This window comes from Rhinatrema bivittatum, chromosome 10, assembly GCF_901001135.1.
Source record: "Rhinatrema bivittatum chromosome 10, aRhiBiv1.1, whole genome shotgun sequence".
NCBI lineage: Eukaryota > Metazoa > Chordata > Amphibia > Gymnophiona > Rhinatrematidae > Rhinatrema > Rhinatrema bivittatum.
In genome coordinates, this window is record NC_042624.1 from 58021162 (window position 1) to 58035906 (window position 14745).

The window sequence follows — 14745 nt, forward strand, 5'->3', positions numbered from 1 at the left end:
GGAGGTCTTGCTACCACTTTACCTTGCTACCATACCCCTGATGTACCCTCCTTGAGGTCTTGCTTCTACTCTGCCTTTTGTCATCCATGCGCCAGATGCTACACCTTGGGATTCTTGTTGCTACTCTTCTTTGCTGCTATACCCTTTTATACTACACCTTGAAGGTCTTGCTGCCATTCTGCCATCCATGTTCCAGATGCTACACCTTGGGAATCTTGTTGCCATTCTGCCTTGTTTCCATACCCCAGACTCTACACCTCAGGAGTCTGCTGCCTCTCAGATTTGCTGCCACATTGGACGTCTTTCCGCTACTCTGCCTTGCTGCCATACCTTACACTCTACACCGTGGGGTGTTCTTGCCATTCTGGGTGGCTGCTTTGAACCTTTCAAGCTGCTTTGGAGTCTTCATGCCTCTATTTGTGCTGCTTTGACCCTCTGTCAGGGCCTGGGATTTTTTTTTCCCTGGACCTTTGCTGCTTTGTTCCACTTTAATATTGCTGTAGGATGTTCATGTCACTCTTAGTGCCACTTTGCCCCTTTGGTGCCTCCTCTGGGGATTCATGCCACTATTGATACTCTTTTTTTTTTTTTTTTTTTTTGAAGCATTGGAGTGTTCTTGACTCTCTTGCTGCGGCTTTACTCCTCTGACAGTTCTCTGGACAACTCTTCCACTGCTGGAAATCTTTTAAATAAATAAATAAACTCTTTTGCCTCTTTATGGTGCCTTAGGCTATTCATTGCCATTTTTGGTACCAGTTTGTCACAGTCTTAGTGCTTTGGATTTCTCTCCCCCATTCTGAATTTGTCTCCCCACAAGTTTCATTAGAATTGATTAGAAAACCCCAATTTTGAAGCTAAAAATACTGTATTGCTTTCCTTATTGACTTTAATAGGAAATGAATAAACACATTTTTTTGTTTGTTTTTAAACTAATGAAATGAATGAAGGCGATCTATGAAATGAATGAATGAACCAAAATAAAAATTTTGCTTCTGCGCATCCCTATGACTCATCCGAAAGATTTGCGGGCACAGCACTTACTATAATGTATGATGCTTGAGAAAAATGCATGAACTGAATCCAAGACTATGTAGGTGAATCAGATACTTCTTTCTGTGCTGTAACACTGTGGATGCATGCTCTTTAATGCATCTATTCACTTGTGACTTACTCTATCCCAATAACATACCTAGATTTAATCTCTGTGTTAAGAACTTTTTTTCTGTTTACGTACAACTTATCAATAATGATGGTGCCGTTTAGTTTCGTTTATCGAAAGAATTCCTTTGTCCATTTTACAGTTAACTGTATTTTACATATTAAAATTAATATTTTTGCACATTTTAACTTTAGCACTTGCCTGCAGACTCAAGAACAGAGCAGCAAAATGTATAAGATGAAAACACAGCGTGTTTCTGTGTTGCGGCATTTTTGTAAATTAAAAGTGATCTGTGTGATGAAAATGAAGTACGAATGTCTTGCTGCCATTTTAAAAGGTTAACCATATAAATTTCTGCTTAGGGCTAATAAAAAAAAAAAAATCACTGGGCTTTTTTAAACATTTGACTATGAAAGATGTATAAAGTTGTTATAATATCTCCCAGTAATTCATTCTGCTGCCAACTACATTCCCTTTTCTCTGCCTGCATTTTTAATTGAAACAACATTTGTATTTTTGAATCGGGATCTGTCAGAAGTCCCTGTGGCTAGTCTGCGGTACAAGTAGCAGCAGACGTGGCTTACCCATATGGTGCAGTGCTTCTTGTAAAATCCATATGGCCTTGTTGAAGGGAATCCCAGTGGGGATGTGAAGGGCGTTAATACCCTTCAGGCCAGGCTTTTCCCTCCTGGGCCTTCCATGACTTTCTCTTTGCAATCTGCCAAAGCACAAACTTAATTCCTTTTTAATAATCAATTATTGTAGTCTAGGAAAGTACATTATTTAATGAAGCAAACAAAAAAATTATATATAAATGTTTCCGTAATTTTTCTCTAGTAAAACAGATATAATAATATGTCACAAAGTCATTCAGTCTTTGACGTTTCTTTTTTTTTTTTCCCCTTTACCTTTACAGGAAGTGCTGCAGAGTGTGCCAAGGTTCTGTTTCCCTTTTGCTCTCGGAAGGTATGGCATACTTCTTACTGGAAAAATGTGATGAACCTCTGCATTTCAAATCTGAACCAGATTGTTTTCTGTGAAAATAATTGTAAAGAAAGTTGTCTGTGGTTCCCATAAGTCTATCAATTAATATTTGATAACATGTAGTTTTTGGATCCCTGTATTCATTAGGTATCCCCTTCTGATTCCTCCAGATTTTAAGACCTACCAAAACCCAACAGTTGAGGTTTCAAGATGGCAATATGTGTCTTGATATAGATTTGCTGTATTCTGGCACTTAGCTGTCTTCTCTTAAAGAGCCAGTTGTGTACTGCACAGTTAGAAGACAATTACCGTGAAAATCAGCTTCATAGATCCTGGATTACTTACAGTGCTAGAACAGTGATTCGGAAGCAGTGTGCCTTCGGACCTAGTAAAGTGTGCCGAGGAAAAGTCACCACTGCCTGATGCTCAGATCCAGGCCAACACTTGGGCTCTGGTCTCAGCTCCTTGCAGCAACAAGAGGCACTGGTGGTGTCCCTTAAATGTATGGGAGCTCCTTTCTAAGAACACATGTATGCCCCATCTTCCTAGGCACAGCATGAGCCCTAGAGGGTGGTTATTAAATCCCAAACCTAATAGGCATCGTTCAGGGCATGGATAGCTGGGCCTCGCTTTATGCAGCGCACACACATATACTTCACATGGCATCTGCTCATCTTTCCCCTCCTGAGCCTCCTCCATTGAGTTCTTCCAGCCTCTGACTTAGCCCTAGGTTGAGTAAGATGGAGAGTATGTGCACTGAGCATGGATATGACGGGAGCAGCACTCAGGGTGAAAGAGCTCTGTTAGCCACATGTGGCAGCAAGGTAAATAGCTGAGCCAGCTTCCACACCGCACTGACTTTTCTCTTCTCCTGCATTTGCGCATAGCAAGCACTGGACCACTGTGATAGATTCATGTATCTCTGTCCCCTCTCTCCCTTTTTTTCTTAAATTTGGGAGAGAAACTGGTGAGGCTTTCAATGTTTTTCTAGCTCTTCTTTTGGCTAAATAAGTCCTCTTCATGTCCATATTTTTGTTAATGTAGGTGTGCCTTAAAAAGGTTAGGGAACCACTGTGCTAAAGCCACTGCCAAACTCTAGTAACCTTCATATTTTAAAGTCCTGCTTTCAAACGAGATTTTTCCTGTTGGCTGCCTTTGGGGAAAGCCCTTTTGAAAATAGGGCCCATACAGGCCGATACAGTACATGCAAATGCATGTTGATGGCCCTATTAGTTATTCCCACGCGATTCAGTAAGTAAAATGTGCAGCCAAGCTGCACATTTTACTTTCAGAAATTAGCGCCTACCCAAAGGTAGGCATTAATTTCTGCCGGCACCGACTTAATATCATGGCGATATTAAGTCGGAGGTCCCAAAAGTTAAAAAAATAATTAAAAATAAACAAAAATAAAAATTTTAAATTGGCCAGCAGGTTGAAAACCGGATGCTCAGTTTTGCCGGCGTCCGGTTTCCGAACCTGTGGCTGTCAGCGGGTTTGAGAACCGACGCCGACAAAATTGAGCGTCGGCTGTCAAACTTGCTGACAGCCGCCGCTCCTGTCAAAAAAGAGGCGCTAGGGACGCGCTAGTGTCCCTAGTGGGCCCTAATTTGAATATATTTTTTTTTTTTACTGAATCGCGCGCACAGGAGAGAGGACTGCAGCTCTAGTAGCCAAGAGGAAGAGTTTAAGCCACTTGGGCTGTTGGCAGAGCTTGTATTTCCTGGATCTTTTTCTTCACCACCCAGTTTGGGCCAAGAAAGATTACCATCACTAACGTAAAGTATTAAAATGCAGCAAACCAAGCAGCCCCCTTGTTCCCTACTCGATGGTACTCGATAGGCTCCTCCAAAGTCTACCAGAAAATGGAAGAAGAGATGGCAGCTGGGAGATTAGCATGAGGAAGCAAGACCCACATATTCTTCCAAGGGTGTGGGAGGGAGATCTGGGTTTGGTTCTCTTGGAAGTGTGTTTAGTTACTAAGCATGTGATCCAGTGTTGGTGAGGTAGAAGGCCCTTTAAAGGCCTGAAAAAGCAGTGGTTTCAGTATTTAGTCTCACTTCAGTTTCAGGAAAGTACTTTGCCAAGGGTTTCTCTCTGATCAAATTTGCGTCTAAATAACACTTAGGGCAGGGAAGAATAAGGTGCTAGCAATTCATGATTTATTATAGATTATGTTTATAACAAAGACTTGGGCAGGTAAGGGTGGCTTTTTGAACAGATAAGCGCTCTGCAGCATGCATTTTGGAAAGGGAGATACATAGCAGTAATTTATTGAACTACTTTAAATCTGTACTATCTTACTATTAGGCAAGTGAATTCACCAGTTTATGCTACTTTTCAACAGGTTGGGGAATCTGTTGTGAATTTTTTACTTGTCTACAGCCCACCTTCAGTGAACCAGCATTCGGTGGACAATCTAGCAGGACTGATTTCAGAAGTAGTGCTTGAAAGCCCTAATTAGATTGTCTTAAGTGATTTTAATATCCATACTGATGACCCTAGGGTGAGGGTTTCTAGGTATTTTTGGATTGTGTTTTTCCCAGCTGGTTCAGGTCCCATCCCATCAATTGGACAGTACATTGGATTTATTTTTCCCTCCCAATTTAGAGGTAGCTGGTAAGGGGGTCAGAGCACTATGCATTACATTTTGGTATAAAGTTGATGGGGGTATTGAAGTCTGATAGACTGTAATAGTTAGGGACTAGAAGAATTGCTCCTATGCATGATCTTAAAGATAAGTCAGCTGAATTAATTGCTCTATGGGGTAATGTACTATTGAATTTGTTAGTTAAGAAGTGGGATGGGTTGTTGGGTGGATTGGCTGGTCAGGTGACTCCTATGAAAGTTGTAGTGATTATGGGGGACAAAAAAGTTTCTGTGGTTTCAGTGTTACGGTTGCTTAAAAAACAGATGCATCGGCTGGAGAGATGCTGGCAGAAAATCTACAGTTGAGAATAAAATTCAGTGTCACAATTATATCAAGTATTACAGACAGAAACTGAGAGAGGCAAAGAAGGCCTTTATTAAGAATCAGCTAATTTTGACTACAATTGTCCAAAATAACTATTCTCTCTCTTTCAGAAGGTGTCTAGAGCTCCAGTTAAAATGGAGAGTGTAGCAGGGGTTGCATTTGACCAGTAAGAACTTAATGTCTTTTTTTTTTTTTTAGAATAAAATTAAGACCATTCAATATAATTGGGGTTCCTGGATAACTTTAGCCAGGGACTTTTTCTGCTGAATATTCAGCTAAAGTTATCTAGATAACTTTACCTAGATAACTTTGCTGCTTGCTGGCCCCTCTAATATGGGCCTGTATATTAACAATAGCATGATACGGACAAAGCATACTTTTTCAGTTTTGATATCAATATATATAATATAATATAGTGTTTTTTATTTAAAAAAATGTAATGCTTTTAGCTATTAAAATATTTTTTTCTTTTATTGTGGCTCATTCTTATAACTCAGCATGTCAGTCTCACACTCCAAATGCTATTGTTTTTAACTATTACAAAATCTCTTTGCTGATCTACTGACTGCTGAAGAAAGAATGTTTTTCTATGAGGTGTTCTGTGGCTAGTGGCAGATTTTTTGCACTGCCATGCAGAGAGACACTGGCTTTCAATTCCCAGCTCTGGTTTCCTGCATCTGGGGGTCAAATGGGGCTGGGGAGCAGAAAACCTGAGCTGGCTTCACAGCCCCTGGGTGGAGGGGGACTCCTAGTCATTGCACAATTGCAGCACTTAGTTGCCAGATTTATGGCAAATGATTGCAGGATTTTATAAGAAGCCTTGGTGAATGGCTTCCAGCCATGGACTGTTGCTGTAATGGCTGGACTAAATAGGGTAAAAAAAAAATATCCCCAGGTAGTTGCAAATGAAGGCTCTTAGTGCCAGATTACGAGCCTGGTTCTAGTTGAACTGGAAGCCCAAGGAACATGAGGAAGCTATCAATCCAAAAATATTTTTCTCCCTGACTGTTTCTGCTGAGATGTGGGAAGGTTTGTATGACTTACAAAGAAAAACAACCTAGAAAAATCTTAAGGAAATGGGACACTGAACATGAGAGTGCTTATGCTGTAGAAAAGAGGGGTCTCAGATGTATGTGCACCCCTAGCGCCTCCTTGACAGCATGCACCCAGGAGAGGCTGGCTGTCTGCAGCCATCCGCCGGTTTAGAAAATGGACGCTGAATTTGGCGCACAGCCACGGATTCGGAAAATTGGTCGCTGGTTAACTGAGTGTCCGTTTCCCGAACCTGATGCGTGGTGGAGGCGCTAATCCCCTTATTACATAACACATAAGGGGATTAGGTTGCGCCTTCACAACCAGTGTCCAACTGCGGGTTAAACAGTGCGCTCGGCTGAGCGCACTGTATTGCATCGGCCCCTATATGGGCCATGCAGAGTTTTTGAAAATTACCCTCGATGTGCTAGGCTCAGGTGTTGATCAATGGTGTCAAAAGTAGCACATAGGTTTTATTTAATGAAGTATAAACTACATTAGAAGAGGAAACACTAATGCTTAATTGCCCCCTCCCTTTCTTTCAAGCTATGAAAAAGCCCCCAATGCACATTTGATTTCTGCATTACAATTACAAAGTAGTTTTTAACCAATCAGATGATTGGATTTTCTGTAATTCAGAGGTTCTATTTCTGCACATAGAGTACTCCATGTAGTAGAACTGGGCAGAGGTCCTGTTTCATTAAACTTACTACAGTGTTGGAGGGTTTGAAAATGTTTTTTTTAGTACAACCAAATGTCTTTAAGTCACATATTATCTAAGATTCCTTTCATTTAACACATTAATCTAGGGTTAAAACATTTTTTTCCACAAGGCTTCCTCTAACTTGTTCATATAAATGGAATATAAAAGTGTGATTATTTTGTTGCATCCTTATTGAATTGGGTAATACATGATTCAGATAAGTTGCTATTTTCCCCTTAATTATCATAGTCCTTGGCTACACTACTACCCTTGTACTTCGTGACATAGTCATTTTTTTCATCTTTCTCCATTTTTTCCAAGGGTGCTGACACCCCCTCTTTATAAAGCATGATCAAGCAATTCAAGGATCCCTCACTGGGTTGAAGTTTGGAGAGGTGTCTCTATTGGGATGCACCCTTAGGATTGCTCATTGGCTGGCAGGGGCTGACCCAGTAGCAGCAGTAATCTTCTATCCTCATGCCTGAGCATACCAACTTTGTATCTTGCCCAGACCCAGCTATCCCTGATGATGGGGGATTCAGTCCTGGATTCCCTACACTGCAGCTTACAACACTATAAACTGAGCCTCAAGGATGGCCCTTGCTTCTGTAAAATTGATGATTTCCTGCTGTTTCATGCCTTGTCTTCCTGTTTGGTTTTTACAAGATCCATAGTTAATCCAGCTCTCAGATGTCCTCCCATATGTTAGCACCAGGTTTTATAATAATCCATTCAGCCACCAAAACTAGTGAGGAGGTTATCCAAAACATGTGGTCATCCTGTGCTTATTGATGTCCAGTTATAATGGTGACCACTTCTTGCAGGATATTTCAGCATTCCTTGAAGTATGCTCTGCTCTTGGGGGTTGTAGCCATGTCCATACCATGCTGGTTAACCCTGTCTTCTTAGAGGTTTAATGCAACATATTGCCATGCTCTGCCCATTGGCTTGCATTTTCTCTTTTGGGTCCTCTAAAGTTTCATGTGAATGAGCAAACATTCAAGCCCTCACTTTAATATTTTCTACCTGTTACCACCAACCTGTTCTTACCACTGTGCTCTGTGTTAGTCCCAATCATGTTTAAATTCTGTCATAGCTTTTGTTACCAGTAATTCTACTAGTAACTTATTCCAAGCATCTACTACACTCTCAGTAAAGAAGTATTATATCATATTTTCCTAGCGTGTAGCAGATGGACTCAAAACAAGTGGGTATAGTGTGCTCGTGCTAGCAGTTGGAGATGGATCTGACGTCAGCACGGGTACATATACCCCCACAGGAAGTGCCACAAATCAGTAATTTCCGTCTCCAAAGCAGTTTGGAGCTACCTCACGCTCGCTGAGCGTGTTTCCAAATTCTAACTACTAAATCCCTAGAAGTGACCTTACAGAGGCTCCTGGCACTAAAAGCCATAATCCCAGTACCTGCAGGAGAGATAAATTCTGGGCATTATTCCATTTATTTCATAGTACCCAAGAAGGACACTTTCAGGCCCGTCCTGGACCTCAAGTCAGTCAACCGACACCTACGGGTCCCCAGCTTTCGCATGGAAGCTCTACGGTCTGTCAAGAATTCAGTACAGCCAGGGGAGTTTCTCACCTCCCTAGATCTGTCGGAGGCCTATTTACATATCCCAATCCATCGGGATCACCAGCGCTATTTACGCTTCAAAGTCCTGAATCAGCACTTCGTTCCGAGCTTTACCCTTTGGGTTAGCCACCGCGCCGCGGATCTTTACCAAGGTAATAGTAGTAGTGGTAGCGGCACTCAGGAAGGGAAGGCATTCTCGTCCATCCCTACCTGGACGATTGGCTGATCAGGGAAAAGTCACAGGAGGAGAGCAACCGGGCAACCAACAGAGTTATAGCCCTTCTGGAAAGCCTCGAATGGGTAGTCAACATAAACAAGAGCTCCCTACAGCCATCCCAGTCGCTGGAATACCTAGGGGTCCAATTCGACACCTGAGAGGACAAGGTCAGTCTGACCTCCAAGAGAAAATCAAAACTCCAGAGTCACCTACAGGCCCTGCTGAGCGTCAGCCGGCCCACAGCTCGGGCTTACCTACAGGTCCTTGGCCTCATGGCGTCCACTCTGGAGGTGGTGCCATGGGTGCGGGCTCATATGAGACCGTTGCAACGCGCCCTTCTATCTCGATGGAGCCCACGATCACAGAACTACCAGAGTGCGGTATCAGCTACGATGGTGGTTACCGCCCGGCCATATGAGCCGGGGGTCAAGAATGTCCTCCCCAACCTGGACTCTGCTCACCACAGATGCCAGCCTGAATGGATGGGGAGCGCACTGCGAGGAACTCACCGCCCAAGGGCGGTGGACCAGAGAAGAGTCTAGGTGGAACATCAACCGACTAGAGGCGCGGGCAGTCAGGCTAGCGTGCCTGCAATTTGCCCACAGACTCCGCGACAGAGCGGTCAGAGTGATGTCAGACAATGCCACCACGGTGGCATACATCAATCGTCAGGGCGGAACCAGAAGCCAACATGTGTCCCTGGAAATAACTCCCCTGATGATTTGGGCAGAAGCAAATCTCCAGGACATCTCCGCCGTCCACATTGCCGGGAAGGACAATACGACGGCAGACTTCCTCAGCAGAGAACGCCTAAATCCGGGGGAGTGGCAGCTGTCACCTACAGCTTTTCAGATAATTGTGGATCGCTGGGGGACGCCAGCCATGGACCTCTTAGCGGACAGGTCCAATGCTCAAGTTCCCAGATATTTCAGCCGCAGGCGGGATCCTCGGGCTCAGGGGATCGATGCCCTGGTACAGCCGTGGCCTCAAGGAATCCTGCTATATGCCTTTCCTCCATGGCCCCTGCTGGGTGCCATTGTACACAGGATTCAGCGACACAGAGGCCTAGTTCTTCTAATGGCCCCGGACTGGCCAAGAAGACCCTGGTACGCAGACATGAGAAGACTACTGGCAGGGAACCCTCTACCTCTGCCTCCCTACAGGGACCTGCTGCGGCAAGGTCCCATCCTCCACGAGGATCCAGCTCAATTCTCTCTTACGGTCTGGCCATTGAGAGGGCTAGACTGAAGAAAAGGGGATACTCTGAGCCGGTTATAGATACACTCCTCCGAGCACGCAAGTTCTCCACATCCCTAACATATATCAGGATCTGGAGAGTTTTTGAAGCCTGGTGCGACTCTCACGGCACCAATCCGCATGCCGCTAAGATTCCTATCATTTTGGACTTCCTACAAGATGGACTTCAGAAGGGTCTGTCCCTCAGCTCCATCAAGGTTCAGGTAGCAGTGCTGTCTTGCTACGGTCCCAGGAGTGACGGCAACACCATTGCCAACCACCCAGACGTCTCACGTTTCCTGAAAGGAGTCAAGCACATTCGCCCGCCACTGAAGTGGCCGGTGCCCTTGTGGAATCTCAACCTAGTATTGGAATTTTTGGCGGGATCAGCCATCAGGCCTCTTCGAGGCCTGTCCCTCCGTTTGTTAACCTTGAAGATGGAGTTCTTGCTGGCTGTGTGTTCAGCACGCCGCATCTCAGAGCTACAAGCACTATCCTGTCGTGATCCATTTCTCAGAATCACTCCAGAGGCTATCCATCTTCGCACAGTTCCATCCTTTTTACCCAAAGTGGTCTCACACTTTCACCTCAACCAACCTGGAAATGTCAGAAGCAGTATGAAAGACGGACCACCTGTTTGTCCTGCACAGCGGGAAGAAGCAAGGGGAAGCGGCCTCACGGCCAACCATCGCCCGCTGGATTAAAGAAGTTATCAAGACAGCCTACGTAGAGGCGGGAAAACCACCGCCTCTACAGGTCAAGGCTCATTCTACCAGAGCACAATCGGCCTCTTGGGCAGAAGCTAAGCTGCTGTCGCCTGCAGAGATATGTAAAGCTGCGACCTGGTCCTCCCTCCATACCTTCTCCAGATTCTACAGTCTGGATGTCCAGGCCAGGGAGGACACAGCATTTGTGAGGGCAATCCTACATGGTCCTCGGGCAGCCTCCCGCCCAGTCCGGGAGTAGCTTTTGTACATCCCACTTGTTTTGAGTCCATCTGCTACACACTAGGAAATGTAGAGATTACTTGCCTGATAATCTCGTTTTCCTTAGTGTATGCAGATGGACTCAGCATCCCGCCCGGCTGCCGGCATACATGGGGATTCACCGGTTCACAGTAATCCATGTTTTCTTATAATAGGCCATCCACCCTGCCGGGTGTCGACGCCTTCCGGTTGAGAACACTGGCGGTCTCCAGCTACTATCAATCGGTCAGGGTAATCCTGTTCATTAATCGATCGGTCAGCTACAGCTTTTGCAAGGAAGATTACTGATTTGCGGCACTTCCTGTGGGGGTATTTTATTTATTTATTTATTTACTTTTATATACCGGTGTTCGATTTTACATATCACATCGGTTTACATTTAAACAAAATTTGCAGGAACTTATGCGTTACCTTTGTCAAATACATTAAACATTTAAATATGGGGATTGTTAACAAGGGATATAAAAGAACATGGGGAATGGCTAACACTACGGGATGCACGAAGGGATGCACAAAGGGGAGTGCCCCTTTGTCGTGCCCCTTCAGCGCATGACGCCTGGTGTGCTGGCGCCATTTAACGTCCGTCACAGTCCTCAGTGACATCAGAGGGGGCGGGTCTCCCAATCAAGGATCACACACCGCTCCTCCCCTCTCAGTTCCAGATGGATTCTTTCACCTTTTTTTCTTTCTTTCTTTCTGTCTTTATCATCACTTTATCAGATCCGTCTCCAACTGCTAGCACGAGCACACTATACCCACTTGTTCTGAGTCCATCTGCATACACTAAGGAAAACGAGATTATCAGGCAAGTAATCTCTACATTACTCTTTGTCCCTGAATTTCCTTTTCTATGCAAAATGTCACCTACCTGTCAAATAGTTGAATGTTTCTCTATACAAGTGCAATATTACTTCTTTTTTCCTACTGATGATACCTCTTTGTGTGCACTTGAGCTTTACTGTTAACTTTCTTCATTGCCTAAATACATTGATTGGCTAGCTTGAGATCAACTGAGATCATTTATATCTAGATATCTTTCTTGTTTGACAATTTCCACTTCTTGTCCTTCTAATTGATATGTAGATAATGGATTTTTTAATGTTCCAAATGCATGATTTTACACTTAATATTGAAACAGTGACCATTATCACCTTGTGGGAACGAACGGTGATTCCCACAGGACTGGAGACAAAGTAGACTGACTCCAGCCTTCTTAAAACAGTAACTGTTTATTATAACTTCACACATGGACATCCATAGACTGTCTTCTCCTCAGATAGTGTACACTCTACTTACAGTGGGTTGCTTGGTCTCAGCTCAGTGTTTGAACAGTGTTGCATACAGGACTTGCCTTCCTCCCGGAGACCTGGCTTGGTCTGCTTATCCCCACCTGGATCCCAGCTCTTATCCCCAGTCTCTGGTTATGCCCTCTGAGCTCCGCCTGCCCCGCAAGATCCCACCAATAGAGCAGACTCTCCTTAAGGCATTTAAGGCGGACCAGGTGTCTAACCTGGTCCCGCACAGGTAAATAGGGGGACACTAGGGGCCCTGCCTCGCATACCCCTCCCCTCATCTAGGACCCGACAGGCCAAGCATCCCTACTGCCTGCTGGATCCCATCCAGGAGAGTCCAAGACCTCCCAGTCCCCTTCTCTTATGGTGACCCTCGACCGCGTCATGACCACCACCCGGTGTGCCGTTCACGCAGTGCACATCCCCAGTCATTTAATTAAGTCCTTTACTGGCTCCGGGTTCAAATTCCACCTCGATGGAGCTTCAGGGACTGACTGGGAAACCACCAGTGCTGATTCCTCAGTATCCTCAGTTGCTGGAGTCTCCACAGTGCCTCCCTCTGGGCACTCTGTGGACTCTTCCTCCAGTGCCTCCCTCTGAGCTCTTCGCGATTTCCTCTTCTGTACACTCTAGCCAATCGCCCATGCTGGTCACTGGCTCCTCTACAGCCTCACTCACTGGGGTCTGCAGCTTCACCCTCTGGGTTCACCATGGCATCTCTCGCTTTCCTTTCTGTGCCCTCTCCCTCTAGGCTTCTCACAAGAGTTTTTTTGAAGTTCCTGGTAGTATTTGAGCACCCTACAGGGTCTTTATCTGGACCACCTGTAGTGCCAACATCCCACTTCTCAATTCTACCTCCTCCTGGGCAGACTGTGTCACTCTCCTTAGGGTTTTCTGTGACCCCTCTCTCAGGGCTCTATATAGCACCCTTCTCTGCGCTTCTCACAGGAGCTATTTCTGGACTCCCAGTAGTGTTTGGGCACCCTACAGGGTCTCTTCACCAGTATCACCTGTAGCGACAATCTCCGGCCTTGCTTCTGGCAGGCTAGTAGTTTTTCTCGGCTCTCTCACTAGCATAGCATTCTCTCTGGCAACTTGTTTCTGATCCTGCTCCTGCTCCCATTGGGTCAACTTTGCTGAAATTTCTTGTAATTGAGCGACCAGCTGTTGCTATTCTGTAGTGCCCCCTCCTGGGCATTCTGCATTACCATTTCTTGACAAAACCATGAAGCTCTATTCCACACAAAAGTTGATAACAGCCCAGTGTGCTTCCTGGTTCTGTTTTTGCTCTGCCCAGGCCCACTGACTCCTTGCTAGGCTTTCTTGTAATCTCCTCCCTCCTGGAGATTCTGGATCAGGGCCTGCCAGCTTCCTTCAGTCATGCTGTCAGACTGCTGCATTCTGGGACTGCACACCTTCCCTGCAGAGGGGCTTGCTTACTGGAAGAGAGCACCCCCCTGCTCAGCACTCCCCTGCTCAGCACTCCCCTGCTGTGTGCCGGTGTTGGTTCACTTTTCTTTTCAAGGCAAAAAAAGTAAGAGAAAAAAAAAAGCCTGCTTGACCAGCAATAACTTGCTCATTGTTAAGTCTCTGACCATCTCCCAACAGGGCTTCTCCCTTTAGTTGGTTCAACCCTAACTTCCTGGCTGTCCCTACAACTAGGCCCACACACTGTTTCCTCTTTGTCTGAACTTGAAAATCTTGATTTTGTTTGTGGTTTTTTTTCTTCAGTGCAGCTTCTGCCACATCTTTTCACAAACTACTGTGTACTCCTGCATTGCCTATGCTTTGTACTTAGTTTTAGAGCCAGAGGCCCCCTGGGTTCTGTACAGCATTTAGCACCACAGGTCTTCTTCACAACTCTCTGCACTCCACACAGACACTTTTTTGGAAACTGTTTTTTTTTTTTTTAATGTGCACTGCTTAGAAAAATATTCCATGCATGGCACCATATGTGGGAATGAGCGATGATTTCAACAGGCCTGGAGACAAACTAGACTGACTCCAACCTTCTTAAAACAGTAACTCTTTATTATTATTTCACACATGCACATCTTCTCCAGTTGCTTTATCTCAGCTCAGTTTTTAGACAGTGTTGCACAGGAGCTGCCTTCCTCCCGGAGACCTAGCCTGGTTTTGTTTCCCCCACTTGGATCCCAGCTCTTTTTCCCCAGTCTCTGGTTATGCAGTCTGTGGTCCACCTGCCCTGCAGGATCCCGCCCATAGAGCATACTCTCCTTAAGGCATTTAAGGTGGACCAGGCATCTAGCCTGGTCCTTCACAGGTAAATAGGGGAAAACTAGGGGTGCTGCCTCACACACCTTAACATCAATTTGCACTGTGCTATTCCTTCAGAGTAGACCTAATGAATATATGTGTATACAAATGCTAGAATTAAAAAATAAGATGATAGAGTTAGTGTATAGCAGTGAATGAAGAGGTTGATATAACTGGCATCCTAGAGATCTGGTGGAAGGAGGATAATCAATGAGACCCTGTGATACTAGGGTACAAATTATATCACAATAGGATGGATCAAATTAGTGAAGGGGGGGCACTATATATTAAAGAGGGA

The 14745-nt window shown here is 44.9% G+C and overlaps 1 protein-coding gene across 3 annotated transcripts in view; it reads left to right on the forward strand.

Moving 5' to 3' along the window:
* Positions 1 to 14745, forward strand: part of DENND1B (DENN domain containing 1B) — a 505088-nt gene that overhangs the window by 171974 nt on the left and 318369 nt on the right. For all 3 annotated transcript variants that reach the window (XM_029617745.1, XM_029617746.1, XM_029617747.1), the window contains exon 4: positions 2076 to 2125. In XM_029617745.1, the coding sequence (XP_029473605.1) occupies positions 2076 to 2125 (50 nt within the window). The remainder of the gene's footprint in view (positions 1 to 2075; positions 2126 to 14745) is intronic.